At 34.3% G+C, this 18468-nt stretch overlaps 1 protein-coding gene across 17 annotated transcripts in view; it reads right to left on the reverse strand.

Annotated features, from left to right (window-relative positions):
- LOC117170335 (furin-like protease 1) overlaps nt 1-18468 on the reverse strand; it is a 1188597-nt gene that overhangs the window by 682981 nt on the left and 487148 nt on the right. For all 17 annotated transcript variants that reach the window (XR_004466767.1, XR_004466766.1, XM_033357070.1 and 14 more), the window contains 2 exons: nt 12875-13003; nt 11718-11883 (listed from right to left, as the gene is read on the reverse strand). Coding sequence is in view for 15 of the 17 variants with exons in the window: in XM_033357070.1 (XP_033212961.1) it covers nt 11718-11883; nt 12875-13003 (295 nt within the window). In the remaining 2 variants the exon portion in view is untranslated. The remainder of the gene's footprint in view (nt 1-11717; nt 11884-12874; nt 13004-18468) is intronic.

Consider the following 18468-nt stretch of genomic DNA (forward strand, 5'->3'; position numbering starts at 1 on the left):
AGTATGAAGCTTTATCCTGGCAAGCAAGGCTTTACAAGGATCAACGAATCCCTTCCTCAGCTATAGAGGGAAATACGGTGTCACCATCAAAAAACCAAAAAGTTGAAAATTCGTTTGAAAAGCGATTAAGCGCGCAAAGCAGCCCAGAATGGGTCGGAAAACGAGGCGATCAGCCTACAGTTGGAGGTGCCGAAAACAAATTAGATGGAACCGGTAACGAAAGCAAAGATTGGTTGCTTAAGAAAATCCGCGGAAAGGGGGAAACCTCTGTAAGATGATCGGAATACAGGACACGGAGGAAAATTAACATCTGAGTTCCTTCTAAGCATTAAGTTAGAGTGTTGAATCCGGCAAAAGCTTTTGTCTGATTCAAATTGAAGGCTAAAACCGATAATGGTTCAAAAGACCAAAAGACGCACATACTGTACAAGTAAAAGCTGACGATAATTACGCAGCACATCCTTCACAATATTCGAGTTATATCTGATGCAAGGAGGAGAATATAGAAGGGCAAGATCAGAGAGAATAAACATTTTTTCGCTGACTTGTCGCACCGAGCCCGACCAGATAAAGACATTTTGAAGAGAGGTTTACTAGATCCCGTTACTGCAATTGAAGAAAAACATTAAGAATATCATCCGCTTCCAGGAAAGAAAGAAGTTTACTTCTGCATACCAATATTTGGCCCACACATTGGCAAATTGTCTAACCCAGAAAATTGTAAGCCAATATCCAGTTTGAACATGCTGTATAAGCACCATACAGCTATGCTAAACGACAGGATTGTTCAGAGAATGGGGGCCGCTACTTTTTTTCATGAATATTCTGCTGCTATCTCTCGCACTACGCAATTCTCCTTGGTACCTCTGAGGCGACGACAACCATCACGAGCATAAGGTCACTCATCTATTTTTAATGGACGAACTGAAGATCTATGCTTCTTGTTTCAAGCAACTTCACAGTGCTTTATATATCGTCAAAAGGTACACAGGAGAGATGGTTATGAAGCTCGGATTGGATAATATTCCAATATTAATCTGAAGCATGGAAAAATTACTGGCGTACTCGACGACCCTGACCTTGCAGATATAAGTGTTATTAAAGATCTTGATACCGAAAGTAGTAAGTAGTAAGTATGGTAAGTAGTCTCACCGTAATAGATACAAACATCTTTTTCGACAGATTTGGTCTTCCAATCTGTCGGCACTAAAAAAAATGAAATGACTTGCACTTTCTCCAGATCATCAGGAGTTAATTCATTTTACTTCAAGACATTTCCAGCAACATATGCAGAATACGTCATGCACACGCGGAGTCATCCTTCTTCAGGTCTTCGAACTGCAGCGACTGTATCCAAAACATTAAATTAAAATAATTGCCCTTGCGATTGAGCTCTTGAAGCTTCGTTATATATCAAGTTTGAAAAAATACCCGAAAGTGGTAAAGAAAGTGGTAGCGAAAATTCGATAACGAGCATGGCTCGTTTCTTGAAGTCAAGTGGAATTATATCACGCCTTTAGTTCACAACAGAAGCAATTGTCGACAATATGAAGTTCTAGTATATACGCCACTTTTCATTTTTGACAATTGAATCTAGGTTCCTAGGAGCGATTGGCGATGCAACGTTAGGGTTAATTCTATAAGACTTGCAGAGATGGTGATAAATCAATCTTAGTTGTTTGCCTTGATTTTGTTTACCTAGTTGAAAAAACTCTTCATGATCAATCTGGGTCTCGTAGAGAAGGCAATCGTAGGCTCATCTTAACAAAATATGCTGAGTACCCTTAGATTCAAAAATACCCAGATATTTATATGATACGCAAGCAGCAATTGTCTCGATATCATTTTCGAACTCATTCTCTAACTCGCAGTTTCTGGACAAAACTAGCGTACAGCTTGAGGCCATCCATGTACAGAAGATGGATCACTTGATGACTATCCTCATTATCATGAATTGTAAACCCATGAGACATGCTGCTTAGTGTTTTACTCAATAGGTTCAACAGCGTCTATAGTGACTAGATTTTTACTGCCTCGCGAGTTTTTTCAACAACCTTTTTGTTCTTCTGTAAGGAGGTCATTCTCGTCACAGTGATAATAGACCTTATCTGCCATGATAGCTGTGAAACATTTATATATTGTTAGAAGCGAGGCTATCGGTCGAAAGTCAGATGGATTTTTAGCTTCTGGTTTTTCAGGTAACATATAAGTAGTACACTGGAGCATGAAGCCTAGCATCAGATCTGGGTGTTCAATCATTTTCTGAATACACTCTGCTAAAGCGATCATGATTCCTTAAAGAATCGAATCCTAACGCCCAATTGTTTCTGGCTCTTAGGTGCATGCTCGGTAGTTGGTATCGCGTACAGAGACATTTATTATGCGCTTGCGGTAAACTAAGGTATCTATAACGTTGTATTCACGAACAAAAAGAAATCCCTCTGTTTTTGATCTCAATCTAGCAGATTTGAGAAATATTTTGGGAAAACCCATTAATAGCTCTTCTCTACGTATAATGCCATAGAATTTACGATGAAGGTGCTTGTCAGAATGTTCTTTTAGTCGAAGCGAATGTTCTGCTTCCTGTATACGACTTTTAAGCACTAATTATTATTTGATTCAAAACTTTTACTCTGATGAACCCGGTTAGACATCATAGCCACGGACAAAGTCAAGTGACTGATAAGATAAGGCTGTTATATGTTATTTTAATACGATGCTTGAAACCTCCTGCGTTGATGTTGTAGGTATACAATTACGAGCGGCCAAGAGAATTGGAGGCGATATTACTCACGCCTAGATGCTTTCTTACAGCGATCATCTGCCACTCCACAGGTTCTTAGTCGCTTGCTTCTTCCTGATAAGTAAGAAAGTTTCTTACAATGTGACAGGTGTTTAATAAAACCGATGTGTGATGCTTGCTACATCATTATGTATGTGGGTAGATTCTCTCTGAGTCATTACGCGACAGCCATCAATAATGTGCTCGATAGATTCTTTGGTATCTCCACATAATTGGCACCGGTCAACCACGTCCCGATAAAACACGTGTTTGCGATCATTCCTGGTGCTGACAGCCTTGTCCTGTATCACAATGCCGAATCCTTCCGTCTCTGGACACAGAACACTCTTTCTGTGCCAAATATTGGATGCCTTACTATCCATTTTATTTTAATCTAACGTTTTGGGGTGCTTGCCGTAGATAGCTTTCTGCCTCCATTGTATTTATAATTCCTTTATGATCCTTTTTCCTAGAACGAATAACTATGTATCAAAATTTGTCAAGTGTCTTTTTTTGAAACGTTATTGTTATTTAACTTTTTTAGCATTGTTCTCGTAATACATTTTTTCTCTCGATCAGTACAAACTATCGCCATAATTTTTAGCATGTTTCGTTAAATATGTTCATTCTATAAAATAAAAATCATTTTACCATTCTTGCATAAATATTGATGAAATTAGCAACAATTTTTGTAAACAAATAAAATTCGTTCTAACTTCTCAATTGATTTGAAGCTTTTGGTAAAAAAAATTAGGGAACTCGCATATCATCAAAAGTTGTGCGTGTTTTCGTGTTGACGTTCCGCGCTCCGTGCCGCACCGCATATGATATTCACTCTTAAAACGTGTAAGATGCTATAGGTCGAGACACGCTGCAATGCGGCGAATTAGAAAATTGGGGTTAAAAATGATCCAGAGCCTACAATTTTCATCCGATTCCATCTTTTTTTTAATTAATGTAAATTATATTCTGTAGAGGTTTGTCGAGGGCGATTTTGCTAAAAAGGCTCTGTTTGTTTGTTATTCAAGTTGCAAAATGCCAAAAAACCATAATTTTTCATATTTGAGCTGCCTGTTCTGTAGCATTTATTGATTTTACTTCAAAAGGGTGAAAAATTAATAGATTTACGATCAATAAACAAATTCTAATAACTTAGATGAAGTTCGTGCAATCTCTTCAATTGTTATAAACAAATTTATAAACAAAATCTATTATTGTTGTATATTGACGCCTGGAAGTTCTTTTCATCACGTTCTTCCCCGTGAAATCGAGTGAAGTTAATGTTTCGTTGAAATAAAACACTAAAGTATAATTTTTTTGATTGTTATAAACAAATTTCATAAACAGATTTGATAAATAAGCGCCTCTGTATATACAAAACGCATTTTTCTACGCAATCACTAGGTTTGCTGTCAAAAATAAAAATTCCAGGACAGAAATGGACAATCAAAATATTTACCATTCTTATAAACAATACTGATTAAAAAATGCATTAAACAGTCACTCTTTGATAGAAAAAATCTATTTTTTTGGATAATTGTTAATTTTATCAATAAATTAATTTTCTGATAGAGGAAACTGACGTTTGACAATATTTTTCATTTTTACTAACAATTCTGCTCAACAAATGCATTCAATAGACGCTCTAAAATAGCAAATATCTGTTTCTTACTAAAATGTTGATTATATCATAAAAACTAGACGTTTTACGATTCGGTTCCTTATTTCAAGGTAACACTAACTCTTCAACCAAAAAAAAAACAGATTTCTTCAATGCGGAAGAATAATTTTAAAAATTGATTGACCATGATTTTTCATAACAATGGGAAATATTGTTGGATGTCTCTATATTTCGTAAGAGTTTCGTAGGAGAGATTTGTCCTATTTGAAAGCATCTATTAAATGCATTTATTGAGCGGGAATTATTAATAAAAATAAAAAGTATTGTCAAACGTCAGTTTCCTTCAACATAATATTAATTTAATGATAAAATTAACAATTATGCAAAAAATGGATTTTTTATATCAAAGAGTGACTGTTTAATGCATTTATAAATATATATTTATAACAATGGTAAATATTTTGATTGTCCATTTCTGTCATGGAATTTTTATTTTTGAAGGCAAACCTAATTATTGCACAGAAAAATGCATCTTATATATACAGAGGCACTTATTTCTTAAATTTGTTTATGAAATTTGTTTATGAAATGCGTTTATGAAATTTGTTTATTACAATAAAAAAATTATACTTTAGTCTTTGATTTCAACCAAAACATTAATTTCACTCGATTTCACGGGGAAATACGTGATGAAAAGAACTTCTAGGCTTCAATGTACAATAATAATCGATTTTGTTCATAAATTTGTTTATAACAATTGAACAGATTGCACGAACTCCATCTAAGTTATTAGGATTTGTTAATCGATTGTAAATATATTAATTTTTCACCTTTTTGAAGTAAAATCAATAAATTCTACAGAACAGGAAGCTCGAATATGAAACATTATGGTTTTTTGGCACTTATCAACTTGAATAACAAACAAATAGAGCCTTTTTAGCAAAATCGCCCTCGACAGACCTCCACAGAATTGAATTAGCTTTAATTTAAAAAAACATATGGAATCGGATAAAAATGTTAGGCTCTGGATCATTTGGACTCCAATTTTCTAAATTCGCCGCACTGCAGCGTGCCTCGACCTACAACATTTTACACGTTTTAACGTGAATATCGTACGCGGCGCGGCATGAAGCACGGAACGTTAACAAGAAAACACGCCCAACTTTTGATGGTATGCGAGTTCCCTAAATTTTTTACCAAAATCTTCATTAACAAACGAGCTATCGTAATTAGTCAAGTAAAGCATTCAAATCAATTGAGAAGTTAGAACTAATTTTATTTGTTTATACAAATTGCTGCTAATTTCATCAATATTTATGCAACAATGGTAAAATGATGTTTATTTTGTAGAACAAACATATTTCACGAAACATGCACAAAATTATGGCAATAATTTATACTGATCGAGAGAAACAAATTAATTACTAGAATAATGCTAAGAAAGTTAAATAACAATAACGACTCAAAAAATAAAAAATTTTGCAAAAATGTTTTAGGGCCATTTTATTTATGTGAAACTCTAGCTTATCACGCATTCCCGAAGAAAAATCATAAAAGAAAGAAAAAAGAAAAATCATAACCTATAAAAAAAGTGGCCCACTTGACAAATTTTCACACTATATGAAGTAGTTAGCATTCTCTATCCGCACTCTTTCAATATGCTACAATTTCATCAATCCTTAATTAAATACATTTCTATTTTCGTGTTCGTCATGGAATATTTCGCGATTCTTTTAAATATTTATTAATTATATCAGGGAAGAATCCATAACGTGTAGCAAGCCATATCGTTACTGATGCTAAAAAATTGACGTTCGGCCATCGTTTCGGGATTCCGTTCCACTGAGCGGAGAGCAAAAGGTGTAAGCGACACTTTCATACAGGGTCCCAAAATCCAGTTATATTATTTAAAATTATTTCAGTAATATTATTACTAGTAATATTATTTAATTAATATGTCAAAATCCATTAATATTCTTAAATTTCTGTTTATTAATGAAGACAATAATTTGAGAAATAACACTGTTTAAAACAATATTTTACGCCCTTGGCATTTTTTTCATATTTTCTTGGGCTTCCAGATTTCCAGTAAAAGGTGCTGAATAGCAGCCTTTAGCCTGGGAATGATACCCAGCATCCTGCCGAGAGTAGATTTAACTCCCTTTCTCATTAATTGCAGAAAAAAATTCCAACAATATATTCCTTAATAACGCTTCTCATATTAATTTAGACACTGTTTTGTTATAAAATTGATTTCACAGAATTTTACGAAACATTGTTAACTTTAACACATGATTCTATCTTTATGAGAAGCTAAGATAGACTAACGTGAGAAAACGTGTACCTCAGTTGAAGTTCGGGAAGGTCCAAACATTGCTGACAAACCAAATTTCCCCGAGAAAATTTCGTTTTCCGTACCTATAGCAGCGTGAAACGACGTTTACTCCAGGTGATATTGGACACTTAGAGTGTGTCCTCGTCATATCTGTTACTATTTCGGTATAAGCCCTTATACTACTCTGCCAAACGCTCTAAGGAAAACAGAGTCAACTGTCGAAAATGAGAAGTGCCACTCGACCTGACAAGGTTCTCCGTGACCTCGAAAAAAGAACCATGTGCGGTATCGAAATTTCAGAAACAGCTGAATAGAATGTGACATCCAAAAAGAATTTAAGGCAAAGAAAGGTTTGAAGACCCTACAACTTTCTACAATGTTTGAATTATTTTCTCATTTCTCGAACATGTTCTTTTTGTATCTGCTTACCATCTCTTTTGATTGAACATTGGATGATATTATAATCTTTTATATCATGATCCAATGAGCAAACAATGCACGAAATTAATAGAGTAGGCATTATGTCACTACGTTAAGCCCTGTCTAATGCTGTAGAAACTTCGGCGTTCAACAATAACTATCGTGATCGCTTATGACCTGGCAGTTCTGAAATGAATATGGCTAATTCTGATATAGATGGATCTGCATGATCTGCACAAGCGTCAATTTTATCTTTCAGTATCTGTCCAGTCAATGAAGCAATATGCTCTTTATTGTTATTTAGCAGACATTTCTCATCAGTTTCTCTTTCTATGATATGTCGTTTTTTGTATAAGAATTTTAAATCTGTACCAACCATGGCAGCTCGCCGATCGGCTTCACATTCAGCCAATAAATATGTCTCGTCTTCTTGAAGAACGATCGTATACTTGGAAGTCGGTATCAAATGCATTTTTAGAAACATCTCTTCACTTTTCTTCTTTCGACATTTAAGGAACTGCACTTTTGCGGCGTGTACTAGAAAATCGAAGATTTGTCCACTTCTCATACAACGAAAGAATTTTCCTCATGGCGTTTTCATCACGACTCGTTGGAATTCTATCCCATAATGTTCAAAATGTTGCAGTCTGGTGTCAGTACTCCTACGTTTACTTTTTCTAAAGGCAGTAATCTGGTAACTTATCCAACTTAGCACTTATTTTTGGAGGCAGTTTGCTCTCTAAGATATTACGCTGAGGTTGAACATCGAAAAGGAACAACTTCTCCCAGCTTTTTGATTGCGTTTTCAAATTTATTTAAGCCTTTCACATATAATAGATGCTAGAACACAATCTGAACATAGAATTCAAGAAACACTTGTTCACAAAAAAACTTTACATTAAAATGTCACTTTTTAGTCTTGAAATATTATAATCGTAAAGAAAACTAAATCCAAATTTAATGATTCTATCTGCTCATTGACATATTCACTTTCGTCCATTTAAAACAAAAAACTCTACTGAAAAACTATAACGGCGTTTTCAAGAAGGACTTTAGTGCCTTTATAAACAAAAGATACATGCGAAAAACACGCAACTCTGTTTTATTTATTTAAACTTTCAAATGTTTACATGATTTCTTATGTACCCTTAAAATCTAATGTGCTACCATTTTTTTAAAAGTGTTTGTTTTTTTTTCAAATTATGCTATACTTTTCAAATCAAAATTTCTTTCCCTAATGAAGTTGTAAAATATTTTTATATCTGATGACAGGAGATAAGACCCATACAAAGCAAAATTTTTTATAATTTATAATATGCTTGTTTGATCCCTTAAGTCTTCTGGCTTTACTAACGATTTAAGCAAAGGTAACGATGCAGGACATCTGACGTTTGGGCACTGACTTGGCTGAGATGCGTCCAGCATACTTCAAGAAAAAATGGTTTACATGGCTGCAAGGAACACTTTACGCTGAAACTTTGAGGATACTACGTTGCCACTCTTAGGAATTAGAATAAATTATGGAGGTACGGTTACATATATTTACCGATGCTAGCACTGAAATTATCGCTGCAGTGGCCCATCTGCGTTTGGAGAGAGACTTTCCATGAAAGATAACGCTAGAAAAAACAAAAACTAGAGTAGCTCCTGTCAAGACATTAACAGTTTTGCGTTTGAAACTACTAATTGTTGTAATGCCAACCAGACTTATCCCCTCTATTGCAGCAGAATATAGTCTAAAAATCCCTCAGCAGACATTTTGGTCTCACACAGCTAGAGTTTTAGGCTGAATTTGACCGAGCGCTGGACAGTCACCGAATCGCCGAAATTGTAGATTCGACGTTAACGAAAGAGTGTCAGAAGAAAACTGGATTAAAAAAAACAAAAAATAGGCTCAATCGAGGAGACTACGAAACTGAAAAAATCTCTTTCGTAATAAGTATCTAAGACAAGTTAATTGGCACCAGAAAATTTTTATCCAAGCTAAAGATGGTAGGCACACAAATATTTTTCTGATGAACGGTATCGACAAGAAAGCGAAAAAGAGCTCAGTTTTTGATCAAAGAAGTTTTTACAATCAATAATTTAAGGGAGTGAGCATCCGACAACCTAATTGCTCTTCCAGCATCAGCTTCTCAAGTCTGGTCAAAATGGCGGAGATAATGGTAATACTAGGCAGTCTGATAAGTCCCTAAAAAATGAAACACGCATACATTTTTTTGGCCAAAGTCGGTTTTATTTTTCAACATACTCTCCTTTTAGGTCGATACAGCGAGTCCAACGATTTTCTAACTTTTTTATACCGTCCGAAAAGTACTCGATCGGAAGGTCTCCAAAATACGCCTCAGTTTCAGCTATGAGCTCCTCATTTGAGTAAAAACGCTTACCGGTGAGCCATCTCTTCAGGTTAGGGAACAAGTAATAGTCGCTGGGGACCAGGTCTGGTGAATACGGTGGCTGAGGAACAAATTCGAAGCCGATTTCATGCAATTTTGCTTGTGCCACTAAGCATGAATGAACAGGCGTATTATCGTGATGATAAAGCGGTTTTTTCTTCTTCAAATGCGGTCGTTTTTCGGCGATTTCGATTTTCAATCGGTCCAATAATGATGAATAGTATGTTCCGGTTATGGGTTTACCTTTTTCGAGATAGTCCACGAATATTATGCCATGTGCATCCCAAAATACGGAGGCCATAACCTTTCCGACCCATTGTTGCGTTTCTGGACGCTTCGGAGCACTTTGGCCCGGTGGAACCCACTGTTTTGCCTGTTGCGTTGACTCAGGAGTGTAGTGGTGGATCCAGGTTTCATCCATGGTTATGAATTGGCGCAAAAACTCGGTCGGCTTACTCGAAAATAATGCCAAATTCTGCTGGGAAATTGTCACACGAATTCGTTTTTGGTCCACTGTGAGCAAACGTGGCACCCATCGCGCGCAGAGCTTCTTCATGCCCAAAACTGAATGAACGATATTGCCCACACGTTCCAATGATTTGCCTACAGCATTAGCTACCTCTCTCAATTTCACTTTGGGATCATTCAACATCATATCATGGATTGTTTCGACATTTTCTGATGTAGTGACCTCTTTTGGGCGCCCAGATCGTTCAGCATCAACTGTGCTCGTACGGCCACAACGAAACTCGGTAAACCACTTATGAATCGTTCCAATCGACGGTGCAGAGTTCCCGTAATACTTATCCAGCTTGGCCTTGGTCTCGGATATCGTTTTCTTGCGAAGATAGTAGTGTTTGATCAAAACTCGAAACTCAGATTTTTCGATATTAAAAAAAACTTGGAGGTTAGTCGCTTCTCAGTGCTGTAACTTGTAAATGCGTAAACATAAATGGCTGAAGTTTTGACAGGCGTCATTTGAAGGATCAAGCTCGACGAAAATGGTTCACATTAGTGAATACTAATGCCATCTCTTAGAATTTTCAGGTACATATGAGACTGTCTAGTAAGCGCGTTGTCATGATTTGGGAGCGGAATATTGAACCACTAACATTTAGTCAGTAGTTCGTAGTTCCTGGAACATTCGTCGCGAAAGTCTATACATAAGAGAGACACTGGCTATTCCAGGAATGACGCTACTAACACCATCAAGGCTCTAGTAAAATATCAAATCTTGTAATAACGCCTTAGCAGATTATTTTTGCTTAAAGAGTTCAACGACTTCTCACCACCTTGCAAAATGTTACGGAGTTATATTTACCTGTCTGGCAGTGCATGCCGTTTAGTTAGAGATAGCTGCATCTCTCACAACATAGATCGATGTGTATATATACTATTCTATTTATTTAATTATTGAAATAATATTAGGTAAAGTTTTCTTTTACCGTGAAAAAATCGTAATAATTGATACACCAAAACGAATTTACTCTGATATTGTGACAAAAATATGGGTACATCAAACGAACGAGAGCACTAAGAAGAACTTTAGAGAATGCGGAATAATTAAATAGAATAAATGGAAATGCATAACAATTCTAAAAAGATCTAAAGAACCTAAATGAATTCAAGAGATAGAAAGTGCCTAGATTTCAAAAATAATGTACTCTCAAATAGAAATTTGAATAAATTAAGCAGCATTCAAGTACGATGATTAGCTTTTAATGAGCATACATTTTCGAATTGTCTACATTACAGAAAGAGATGGTTATTTTTCATGTATTTTCCGAAAGGTGAGTCCTGCTATTACAAACATTTTAAAAGATTGTCATCTACTATAAATATGAAAAAATTACCTTTTTTTAATAGTAATAGTATTCAATGAAGAGTCAAAAATTAAAACAAAAATTAAAAGCATGCATTACTTTTCAGTAAAAAAATATTCTTCTTCCATTTATAGCGTAATACTTGATTTTCGAAAGACTCAAGCAAGAAATCAGACTTCGTACATGAAATAGCACATCGACTTAAAACATAGGTCATATCGTGTTATGCAGTGAAATCACTGTGTCGAATTCAAAAAGTAAATAACCATTCTAAAGTCTTATGTAGATGATTGATCAGATTAAGTACACTAAACCTACTCTAAAATGCGAATACGCTTACCTCCAACTTGAGCATGGAAAGCTACTCCCACAGAACAAATGGAATTGTTTGCCGTTGCAGCTACTTCACCAGCACATCTCGTACCATGCCTATTACTATCTACTAGATCGTATCGAGGCATTGGATCTTCGTCATGATTATTCACGTCATAACTAGCCTGTGGATCCTTAAACAGAAGAGAGCACAGTTCATTATTAGTTAATAAACGTTATTATTGTTCAAAGACCTACAGGAAATACAGAATAATACGAAGTTCCAAAATAGAAATTTTGAATTCCCACAAATGTTTTTGAGTTGACTACAATATTCTGGAATGTTCGAGAATATTTAGGATTAATCTAAAATATTTATGATTGATCTAGAACAGGCATGCTCAGCGTTACAACCATTACTTCTGAAGAGCTGGGGTGGCGGTAGATTCATGTGGCGATGTTTTGTCTAGTGAAGTCACCTAGCTCCATAGATACAAAATATCTGTAGGGATACTTCAGTAATATTCGTTATTACAAAAGCGATTAGCACACAATTCTACCACTATTAACCCTCCTCAAAAGAAATTTAAGTGAAAGCGAACTATGTGCTTCGAAAGAGAATTTCTCGGAGTTGAATATCTAGATCTAGACACCCTAACTGGATATAAAATATTTTAGAATGTCTTAGAATGTTTAAGAAAATTATAAATTATTCTGCAATATTCCAATATATGTTTTGACACGTTTTCGAGTGTTTTGGAATACTCTAGAATTATGAGGAACACTTTAGAATAATTTCCATTGTTCTGTTATATTCTGAAATGCTTCAAAATTTTTAAATGACAAGTTGCTAATAAATTTTAAGAAATGGGCTTCACATATTTTCGTGTTAGAATGTGTACGTCACGAAGAAATGGTAAGGAGTGATATCTCCAACGCATAAGAGACGACGAAAGTTGTACTAGAAACATCTGAATGTTGCTATCTGTTTCTCTTTTAAATAGTTGTTTGACGCGCAGCCGGGATTTCAGTGTTTAATGGCCGCAAGAGGAACCGTACTTTTGTGATTCTCTCACCCAATTCTTAAAGGATTTCAAGACCTTATTATTTCTTCTTAGCGTGCTTTCAGATTTTAGATAACAAAAGATTAAAGTTAATTTTCTAATCAAATATTTATTAACTTACGTAATTTTCTTTCAAGTCGGGATGATCTTTTTCCAAGCCATCATCAAGAATCGTCACAACTACTCCATGTCCAGTAATTCCTTCTGTCCAAGCACCTTGAACATTCATATCTAATCCACTACCACGATTCTATAAAAAATATATCGTACATATTTTATAAGGTTTCTACAAAATCAAATAAATCATTTTATTTTTTGTTTTAAAGTCCGTATCTTTTTATACAGTAAACCCTAATTCCATGGAACTTTTCTGGAACTTTCCAGAGAGAAATTACCGTTATTTTATCATTAACAATAACAATCGAGTAAACCGTCAAACATAGATGAAACTACATGCCAATTTATAATTTGGACATCATATTATAGTTTAGTATATGCCTGATTGTCCCAACTATTACTAGCAGCAGAAAGATGCCACCCTGGATATCCTTGAACATATCAGGACACTTTCGTGTACCTGATACGGATGGACCTTTCATTGTTATAAGATGAAGACCTGCAACTATAACTAAAACAAAAACTTTAGAAACATGGCTTAATTAAATTTTAATCAGCTGAATCAACTTCCTGACATAATTTAAAAACATAAAAATGAAAAAAAGGTTATGAAAATCGGTTAATATTTTCCGCAATCAAGGAAATCTTTAAGCGCATGAAAAATGAAAAGAACTTTTAACTCGGATTAAAAATATTAACCGCTTTTTACTATCTTTTTTCTATTATTGTCATTATCTAATGAAACTAATGCATACTGTTAAAATTCAATTTATTAATATTTTAATAAGATTTAATTTTTCTCAACCAGACATAATCCTCTAACAATGAGAAGGACGCGCAGAGCAAGCAACCAACAGCACGACTAACAGTAAAATATCCCCCTAGGGTTCTGGTATTGTAAAAAAAATTGTTGGCTGCTGATCCTCCGGGCCCTTAAAAGTGAAAACATAGTTTAGTAGCCGCTGATAAATGCTATATTAAATATTTCAAAATGACATATATTTTACATAAATATTGGGGTTGACAAAATATTTATTGTTAAAAATAACAACAACGGTAAGTTCTGTCCAGCTACCCGCGATACGATACAGGGACGTTAAGGAAACGTGCCATTCTATTAGAGAAGGCATCACATACTGAGGTCACACTAGTTGTCAATGATCAACAGAGCCTTTATAATAAATATGGAAATTAGAAAGAAAAATCGCCATTATATTTTTATTTCAGGTTCCTTGGATTAAAACATTTCAGCCGCAAAGTCGGTCCAGCTGACAATACCTACAAAGAAACATGTATCCAAGCTTATCTTGAAATGATGCTGTACAGGTTCGCTAGTGGCTTGACTCATTCGATAGTGACTTCGATCTTTAAGGGAATGAATGGAAAGGAACTATATAAGTGGAAGCGACATGAGTTTCGCGAGGGTTTTCTGTAAAAGGGGCTGCACTGTAAAAAGCATGCACTGTATTATTCAATTTACACGCTTGAGCCCCAAAGACAATTTTCCCTTCAATAGTTTTAACTTAGTTTTACTGATTACTTGTATCGACCTCTCCTTCTTTCGAACGCACATCGAGAGATTTTGGATCGTTCGACGATGTAATGTGCCCTTTTCAGGAAGTTGGTATCGAGTATGCACATCGGCACCAATTCTGGTAGGACGATGAACCGGAAACGAACTAATCGGTTAGACACAACTATATTAAAAGATACTTCATCTACCTCTTGAGGTTCCCAATTGACATTAAACTGAAGCTCACTCTTTTTTAATCTAAATCCCTGAATCTTAAAATAATTCTCTGGCACAAATCCTCTTGACACATAATTGTCTCTGGTCTCAGCATCTATAATCGCTCTTATTTGAAAAGTCCTCATTTTTCTGTTTATTTTATTCTTATCTTTGAGTTTATGTTTTAACTAGAGCAATGGGTTCACGAAAGCGAAGACAGATTTGCCAGTGAATTATCTTGTGATAATTAAATTTTTCGTATTTTGTTATATATATTTTTCCCCTGATTACAATAAACGTAATAACGCCAGCTAGCTCCCTGTTTACCCCTTCCCCAGGAAAGGCTGTGCTTTCAAATGAAAGCTGATTTTATAAACAGTCGTACACTCCGTGCAAATTGAGGTGCAATATTTGCGAACGGAGTTTCTAATGGTTTTCCTAATAATGATCGATGATATTTTGAGTTTCAAAATCACGCCTGACTAAGCTAGCTCTTAGTGCTCAAACTAGATGAGTTCCTATAAGAATCGGTGAAAGATCTGGTGGATAGTTTTACAAACGAGCGTCAGTTTCTATTGACGAGTCGATGATCAAAAAATGGGCCACAACTTTCTTAGCACCACCAAGATTCTAATCCTCATAGAGCGGTAAGGCTAGCACCTTTGAATTCCCATTAAATGGGTAAAAGAAGGGTGGGAAAATTGGCACTCTAGTTTCACTCTATGCGATTGCGTCCCGACACGTCACAAAGTTGCGGGAAGCACTAAAAGTTCATATATGTCGGATTTTCCAAATACTCTAAAAAGGGGACACAATTTGATATTTTCTCTTATAAATTTTAAATGGAAAGGATAAAGCATCCAGCCTTTTCTTCAAATCACCCTGGCCAGAAAGATTCCTGGAAGATCTGTCGCTATTCCGATGATTCCAAGAGCCGAACGCAATACACCTCACTCCAAGTAGTGCTTAGCGTCGACTGACCGTTCTCCAGCGATGATAGTGGTCCCGTTCTCACGGACTCGTTGATCCCCACTTTGTCGAGGGGTTGCGCACGCAACGGCACCTGTTTCGCGTAGCAGTTACTTGCTATCTATTTAACTCTTTCGCTCAAGAATTTGCCGGTCTTTCAGGGGCGTGTTTATTTTCTGCGTCTCCCGCTTTAGAATTGATTATATAAATATTAAATTAATTTGATATACTGAACCGTTTTAGTGCCCCCCTAAACAAAGGAATGTTTTACATTTTTAAAAGATTCATTCGTTCAATAAATAAATTTGCTTTTGCTGCTGCATATGCTATATTAGGCTAATTTTTTTTTTAATTTGATGTATAATTTTTGAGAATTATTATGTATTATTGGGAATGTAACAGGTTATAAGCTACTATTAATTTTTTAGGGTTCAGTGCCCCCCTAGATTGATGCAACGAAAGAAAAAAAATTGCTTTCAAAATTTTTTGAAAATTACGGGTTACATGTGCTCCCGAAACAAATGGGTAAGAAATTGTTTTGAAAACATTCCTTTATTTTTGAATGCGCGGTTTTTTATTGTTTTTGTTTCTTTTCAATTCTCATATTCTTTCTGTTCTCGACTTTAGCACTACTATTAATACTGTCGTGATTTCTTTTTATATAGCCATTTTGTCGTTGGAAATTTCAATTTAAATTTGGTTTATCCTACTTTTTTATTCTATATACATCAGGGTGGCTCAAAAACGCTTGCTTTCTTTAGAGAGCAACGATCCCCTCAATTTCATTCCAAATCAGAAAAAAGAAATTCCATAATTTTCATTTATTTTTTGATTTTAACAGGTGCCGGTTTTGAATTGAAGTTTCCCATGTAAAATGCATGGCGAAAAATCACTTTTTTGATTTTTTGGAATAATTTTTTAGGGTTTGACAAAATGTGACGGGAAAGTATGGGGGCCTGTTAAGAATTATCCAACGAAGAATTCTATATATCAGACATATCGCGTTGACACCTCTAACACAACCTCACGAGCACCTTAAAACTACCCTTCAAAGAAAAACTGTCAATTCTTCATGAAATCGACTTTTGAGCACTATATCCTCGTTTTTTTTCCTTTAAATTATAACTATTGGTCTAGCGGCATATTTGTTAACATTGGTTTATTCATTTTCAATTATTTAAACAAATAAAATTGCTTAGAATAATTTTGTTTCTAATTTTTAGAAAATAAAAGTTATTACTGCAGGTCTAGTGGAATATTTATCAGTGATAATTAATTACTGATCAATAATTTATTTAATAATAATTAATTTCTCAGTTATATTTAAGTAATAACTTTATTTAATACAAATTTTGTTTAAATAAAGTTAATAAAACAATGTTGATAAATATTCCACTGAAGAAATATTGATAATTTTTATTTGAAAAATATTTAAACAAATTCCATTTTCTTAAAAAATTAAAAATTAATTTACTAATGTTCATAAATATTCCAATAGGCAAATTGTGACAATTTCTAGAAAAAAAAATTTTCAAAAAAAATTCCCACAAATTACATTTGTTTAAACAATTAAAAATTAATGAAAAAATGTTATTAAATATTCAACTATACTAAAAGTAATAATTTTAAGGGGGGAACAGAATTTTAAAACAAAAAATTATTTAAACAAATTCCATTTGTTTAAATAAATAAAAAAGTAAGTAGCCAATGATAATAAATATTCCACTAGATCAATAATAATAATTTTAAGTAAAAATAGATGAGAATACATTGTTTAAAAAGTCGATTTCATCAGGAATTGACATTCTTTGTTTTAAGGGTAGCTTTCAGATACTCGTTGTGGTGTGTTAGGGGTGTCAAACCCATATGTCTGATAGATGAAATTCTTCGTTGGATGATTCTCTACAGGCCCCAACACTTTCACGTCACATTTTTTCAAACCCTAAGAAATTATTCTATAAACTCAAAAAAGTGATTTTTTCCCATGCATTTTACATGGGAAACTTCAAATCAAAACCGGCACCTGTTAAAATAAAAAAAATGAAAAAAATTAGGGAATTCCTTTTTTTAGATTTAGAATAAAATGAGGGGGGGGGGGGGTTGTTGCAAAAAAATTTTGCCATGCATTTTTGGACCACCCTAATATACATATATTTTCATTATAACTGCTTAATTACTTTACTTACGTCTACTTTTATAATTATCTTAAATTCTATAATGTTTTCTTTTTCTTTTTCTAGTTAGACCAGCCTAGAATTAATTTTTTTCTACTTCTTATCTTTTCACTTTTGTCTGACTTATAATTTTTAATTCTATTTTTTCTTATTTCTTTTCTATCTAAGGATATCTTTTTATGTAATTTTTTCTTCTTTTCTTGTTTTGTTTTTATTGATTTCTTAGACTGCTATCTCTCTTTTTTCATATTAAGAAACTTATATTTTTGGCTAATTTCATTTTCTTCTCTTACAATTATTAATCTACTCATTAGTATGGAAATGTCTTTCGTTTTCATTTTAAAAGTCAAATCTCAATTATCATTCTTCATGGTCGAATATTCATATTATGTAGAGTATCTATCTGTTTTCTAGATCTCGGGTTGTTCCATGTTGTGAAGAAAACCGGATGGCTTTCCTGGGTGCTTTTCCCACATTTTCACTTTGTTAAGTATATTGTAGTGCGGATTAGAGGGAAGTTTTCGCCACTTTTTTAAAATTACGAGGGTGAATCAAATATTAACCGGAATTATTTTTTAATATTTATTTATTTATAAAACAATACAAAAATACTATTGATTATTCTTATACATAGTCTCCTTCACGCTCTACACATTTTTTCCAGCGGTTTGGAAGCTTGTTAATTCCTTGCTCGTAGAAACTTTGAGGTCGAGTCATCAACCAATT

The sequence above is a fragment of the Belonocnema kinseyi genome, chromosome 3, assembly GCF_010883055.1.
Source record: "Belonocnema kinseyi isolate 2016_QV_RU_SX_M_011 chromosome 3, B_treatae_v1, whole genome shotgun sequence".
Taxonomy (NCBI): domain Eukaryota; kingdom Metazoa; phylum Arthropoda; class Insecta; order Hymenoptera; family Cynipidae; genus Belonocnema; species Belonocnema kinseyi.